Genomic DNA, 6,134 nt, shown 5'->3' with positions numbered 1-6,134 from the left:
TGAAATTTTTGCTGACTATCTTGCCAGCATTGGTAATATTCGTTAAAACTGTGCACCAAGAGTCATGGCAATTACCCTGCAGTCAAAAGTCAAAGTAGTCAGCGAACATTCTCGTTAAGTTACGGGTATTTTGTGTGGTTATTCATACCAGTTACTAATTTAATTGTTCATTGACAAGAATTTTTTCTGTCGGACTCAAGGAAATGCGCCTGCGCCCTCTACACAGATATGACTCGGCTCACCTCACCATGACTTCCACAGAGGTTAAAGAAGACATTAAAAAGGCCAAGCTTTCTAAATCAATAGACCCAGACGGCATAGCTACGTCGATGCTAAAATACATTGGTCAACTACATCAGCTATCTCGCATATGTATTCTGCTTGTCGTTAAAGAGTTTTGTCATTCCAGAAGAATGGAGGATGGCAAGGATAATCCCATTACCAAAGCCTGGAAGCCAGCTTAATCAGTCGTTTTGCTTTCCTCATTTAAACGCAAGTCTTTGGTTACCCAGTTGTTGTTATTGTTGTGGTAGCGATAAGGGCTTAGGGTGTGTTATCGATGTTGATGGTCCTTTGCCTGATGCACATCCGGTACGTTCCGGTACCAAGCCCGACCATCTCGGGAACGATTTGTTATGACCACATGTGACCTTCTTGGCAATCCCCTCTCCCACCCCCTAGATCCCTGAGGAGTTGTGGGTCATCAGAGCCTCGGCTGTTAATGAAACAGGATTCGCCACGGTCACCTATCCGTTGACAATAGGGTTTGGAGAAGCTATATATTGCGCTGGCGCCCTGAAAGGATTGCACTACACAACCCCTTGAATCTGGTATTTTAGTCGCCTCTTACGACAGGTAAGATAAGGTAAGGTAAATTACGGACTGCACCAGCCAAGACCCCATCATAGGACGGTACATACTACTTAAGTACAATTTAGGGACGAAACTTCAAAATCTAGGAGAATAAAATAGAAGGTGTCACTATTATTTCCTATGCCAATGACTACACAATATTGGCAACACGCCCTGGCCTCTCAATGATTATCTTCACTGTCTCTCTGCCCTTCCACGCAAATTAGTAATGTCACAGACCAATTCCACTGCCACTCTGTTCACGACGTGGAAGGATCAGATGAAACAAGTACTGGACGTAAATATTTAAGAATTCATGAGCTTAACACCGGCTTATAATAATTTTTTTAAGAGAAACTGAGAAGAAAGAAACATTTTCTGGCATATTGCGATGGTACCATGTCGAAAACCGCCACGTAATCATCATCAGGGAGTTTCGTAATGTTATCAAAGGTATCACCGATATTCGAACCGCGAATCACACGATGAAACTGCAGTTGCATTAACGTCAACACTGCGAACTCATTAAGTATATTTGAGGTCCTCACGGAGCTGTCAGTTCACCCTGACCTTACGTTAATTGCATTACACTGCCAACTTTCAGTCTCAGGTGTAACGTTCGACCACAATCGTACCTTCAAGGCGTATTCCTTTGAAATTGTATCTAAAGTACAAACCCGCAACAAAATTCTCAAGATCTTGGTCGCCTGACTTAAAAAAGCGCATATTGGAAAATTTTGCAGGTCGGCCAAAACACTGCACTTAGAGCTTAATATAAAGGGGCATAATGCAATGCAGAGCAACTACTGCAGAGGAGGAGCGCATACTAACCTACTAAAAGAGTCAATCTGGACCAACTTCGCTATAGGTTAAACTGGTGTATATGGATTAATGATGGCGCAGAGAGGTATGACCCTAATGTAGTATATACTGGCTAATATGGCTCCGATTTTGGTTTATATAAAGACTACTTTGTCAACGGGTATGATGCTCAAGCAGAGACAGGTAACTGATATTTCGTAGGACATCGCCGTGTTGAAAAAAGCCGTTTCTAATATAGAACACATACGGAACTTGAAGTAGTTGGAAATTCTGGCAAACTAGTATTCATCTAGTATACAACAAAGTTGTTGATTTGACTGCATGATAAAAGACGTTTAAAGGGCGAATGTGTCGCTTTTTGGCATGCCACCTTTGGGAGTGAACAGCAGGGCGACACAAATGTTCATCTTTTCTGTGGAACCTACACCTTTAACAGTATGGTCCACCCCTGTTTAAACTGCAAGTTTTCTTGGACTCCCGTTAGAGGACATTGATGAAAATTTGTGAGTGGTCGCATCACGCTCCCTCTGTAATTTATCTTTAATCCGTAGCTATATTTAGTCTGATTAATTGATAAGTTTGTATACTAATAAAATAAATCAATTGAATGGGACGAAGCACTATTAACACAACAACAACAGTAAACACAACAGAAATGGCATCGTCGATGAATACAGAAATTAGACCAGAATATATCCTTCGGTGAAACAAAGATTGCAGAAGACATACAGGCAAGAGCGTGACCGCTTTAACTCTATGTATTTTTTTCGGCAGATGCAGCAGTATTCTCTAGGCCCGGGGTTGGGTTCGACGCTTTCTTTGGCAAGTGAATGAGGGACAATGCCTCCGGAAGAAGCCACTCCTTGGAAGACAATTTTTGAACTATCCGCGACAAGTTAAACCGCGCTATATTGAAATGCCATCCCTGGGTCCTGGAAAAACTCTAAATTACTCAAGTGCATAGGACCGGCGACGATAGTTTCGGCGTAAACCTTTCAAAAATGCTTGCTGGGTATGAAAATATATAAGCTTTTTTATGTATGCAGAGCGTTAAATTTTTTGAAAATATAGGAGAATGATCTAAGTGATCTTTAAGTAATAGTTAAAGAAATTTCAGTTTTGTTTGACATACACTAATTTGGACAGCGACTGCTGCTACCTCAAATCACAAGCAATACAACTTTCCCACACACGCGACCTTACCCAACATAAAGGTCGTTGACATAAACGAAAGAAAGTGTGCATTTGTTGATTCATAATTACGAGAGTATTTGTGTTATTAAAATCGCTACCGGATGCCAGCGAGCTGTTTACAGTCCAGACTTAGCACACCATTTTACAAATTACGTTTAGTCAACAAATTGTGCTTTAACGACATATATATTTAGCCGTTGCTATTCGACCAAGGTTGTTCTTTTGCCCAAGATACATATGTACTAGGGATGTAGTAGAGCTTCGACTCCGAATCTTCCGATATTGTTTCCGTGTTTCGAAATCGAACGTTTAAAGGTTGAATTGAAAGCATATAGTGTGTTAGTAAATTTTGTTCGATAGGTTCGGTGGAAATCTCCGCAGATGTAGATATGAAATTGCTCTTTTGTTCTCACATTTAGTGGGGCGACATCGGTATACTTGTTTCGAAATCGCCTAGGCGGTTAAACGACAATTGATGATGAAGATGATAATAATAGCAGAAAGCGACTTCAGCGCTTTATTGCAGCTCTGTCCTTTAGATGCAATTGCGGTTGCATGTGTATGGAAACTGGGACAACGCCAATCACGCGAGTCAAAGAGCTGGAAAAGCTAGGGAGATGATCGTTAACTTTGTAGTATAGCATATCTATGAAAGGGCCCGATCCCGCTGCTACTTATTATTGTGCAGTCATCCACATTGTAAACAATGGTGAGAAGCTTGTGACTTCTTAAACTCATACAATTGAACCAATTTTAAACTTTGCTCTGTGTTAAAAAGTTCTGCAAATGGGCCATAAGACAAATATGCAGGCTCTGAGTGTTCGTGCTCTGCACTTGTCGCAAGAGTGCGGGTTCGAATCCCACTACCTGCAGAAAAAGCTTTAAAGAGATTAGCAAATTATAATCGAAACAGCACTCGCCTTGTCAGTCCTGCGAGTTTATGGGGTACATTCGTGTTTAATGTTTACTCTTAACCGCAATATGAATATAATATAATGCATAGAGGTTGTTTTAACACCAGTTAAAGTTAGGTACGGTTCAATCTTGCCACTATGGCCACTTAAGCAATAAAATGTTATGTTGTCAACCAAAGTGGGAAGGGTAATCATAGCCAACTGTAACAGGTGTTTAAACGCACGCTGAAAAACGGGCCTAAGGCAAAGTGCATTGCAGGGCACGAGAAAGGGGCCCGCGAGCGTAAGGGAAATAATGCCCGCAGACATTACTTCCTTTTGTTGGTGGGCGTTATTTTGCTTTTTGAAAAGGGAAGTTATTAGACTTATTTTATTTATTTAATTTTATTTTATTTTATTTAAATTTTTGATTTTATTTTATTTATTATTTTTTTTTTTTTATTTTCTTTGTTTTATTAAATTTTTTTTTATATTATTTTTTTTTATATTATTTTATTTTATTAAGTAACTGTGAGTTTTAAAATGTACACTTTTTCTTCATATAATTTGTATGAAAGAAAAATGTACATTTCAGAACTCATAGTTACTGAATAGGGCCTCAGGGTCAAGATTCAGTGTGAGACTGGAAATGTACACTTTTCATCCATAGTGCTTACTGAATCTACTCCCCGTAAGGAAGTTCTGGTAAAATTATGAACAAATTGAGTCTATGCAAGGCCCTTATGGCCATTTCACTATTATATATCATTGCAGGTAAACCAAAGTTTAATCCCAATCAAAACCCAACACCTAAACCCTAAAAATAGTTTAAGGATTAAAAAAAGAGAAAATATGTTTCGCAATTATATTATAGCACATGCAAATACGTTTATTTATCAAAAAATAAAAAGGATTTACAAATTACAAATTTGGTTCACAAAAGGACAGAAATATTAGTTGAAACCGATTCCGCCAATTGAAATATTTAACGTCGACGACGGCTACGTGAGCGTGATTTTGGACGTTTGCTACGTGAACGTGATTTTCGACGTTTGCTACCCATACGATGCTTGCGACAGTGACTGCAGTCGGACATAGGACCATTGTACCCATTGGAATCTGTAAGCTATAAATGCGATACAATTAATTTTGGTTGTCATGGGTACAATAAAAATTGTATTTGGGTCTTCATGGACTAACCTGCATTCGGCGAGATCTTCGTGCTGTTGTGAAATGTTCAATAGAGCTGGCACTACTGGCATCGTCCGACATATGGTCATAGCGTCCAGCATCATGACGATCATATTTGGGATTGGTGCTTCGGCTACTCTTACTTCTGGGCACATTATTATTCTCGGGCACTTTGTTTGCTTGGAAGCTAGTATTGCTATCAATGTTTGCTCCTGGTGATTGAGTCACTCCGCCCACACCTGCACGTTCTATTTCTCCATATTCCGCTACTCCGTCTCCAGCTGATTTAGCTACTCCTGCTATGTCTTGAGTTACAGTTGGCTTAAACATATGAATTTAGCTTAAAAAATCTCGTTTAGTTAAAATATTTGTAAAATTTTCTATAAAAATATAAAAGCTATGAAACAAAAGAAAAATTTACGTATACAAAATATTTTCAATTGTCGTATCCGCCTACTATAACGGACCTAATAAGAACTGATTAACTAAAGTGATTATATATTAATACCTGCTTGTTCTTGGCCGGTACTTAATCCTCTAGAAATGTTTGGTCAAGTCTTACTAATCGTTTCTGTTCTCTCTTAATTGAAACTACAAATATAATCCTGCCCCCTTTTATTGTCATAGATGTACATATATATGTATGTACCTGGACGGGTTGGGAAGGTATTTCTAGTATCTAGTCAACTTGTATGCTGACAGCTGAGCAGCAACTAATTAAATCGTTTCGCGTGGTAGGGTGTAACCAATCCCTGGAAAGAATCGGGATGGGGTCCCAGGTCATTAGGCAGGGATGAAATTAAGCGAGATCAAGAGAAGGCGAGAGCGGCACATAACCAAAGAAGCGGTAAAAGCGTGAAGCTGTAAAGTGACGGAGGCTATGCGTAGGTCATACAACCTTAGACTAACAAAGTTACTTCTTAAAACCTTAGACTAAAAAGTTACTTCTACATCTTTTTATCAAAATAGAGGACTGTAGACGGAACGGGTTTTCTGATTGGACACTGCCTTCTGACGTCACGGCTTGGTTAGTGATAGCAAAGGTAGGAAGTGCGGGTTGAAGGAGAAAACGATCGAGGACGATTTGTGCTCGTGCCCTGCGCTTGTCAGGCTAAGACTCCAGGTATTACGAGTGATAAAGCTGCCAGATCTAGAAGCAGCAACTGGCATATGTCCTAGAGA

General features: G+C 39.6%; 1 protein-coding gene across 1 annotated transcript; it reads right to left on the bottom strand.

Annotated features, from left to right (window-relative positions):
- Nucleotides 1–4,625: 4,625 nt before the first annotated feature.
- Nucleotides 4,626–5,392, bottom strand: LOC137254623 (uncharacterized). Its single transcript, XM_067792431.1, has 2 exons — nucleotides 4,962–5,392; nucleotides 4,626–4,887 (listed from the first exon to the last, which is right to left on the bottom strand). Exons 1-2 carry the CDS (start codon nucleotides 5,280–5,282, stop codon nucleotides 4,747–4,749), a joined length of 462 nt encoding a protein of 153 aa, XP_067648532.1. The 5' UTR covers nucleotides 5,283–5,392; the 3' UTR covers nucleotides 4,626–4,746.
- Nucleotides 5,393–6,134: the final 742 nt, after the last annotated feature.

Source organism: Eurosta solidaginis, chromosome 5 (assembly GCF_040869045.1).
Source record: "Eurosta solidaginis isolate ZX-2024a chromosome 5, ASM4086904v1, whole genome shotgun sequence".
Lineage (NCBI taxonomy): Eukaryota > Metazoa > Arthropoda > Insecta > Diptera > Tephritidae > Eurosta > Eurosta solidaginis.
The sequence above is the reverse complement of the archived record's forward strand: the minus strand, read 5'-3'. Positions and strand labels throughout refer to the sequence as shown.

Coding starts and splice junctions, on each gene's coding strand:
- LOC137254623 (XM_067792431.1), bottom strand. CDS start 5,282: ATGTTTAAGCCAACTGTAACTCAAGACATAGCAGGAGTAGCTAAATCA. Junction 4,888..4,961: donor GAAGATCTCGCCGAATGCAG/GTTAGTCCATGA, acceptor TCGCATTTATAG/CTTACAGATTCCAATGGGTA.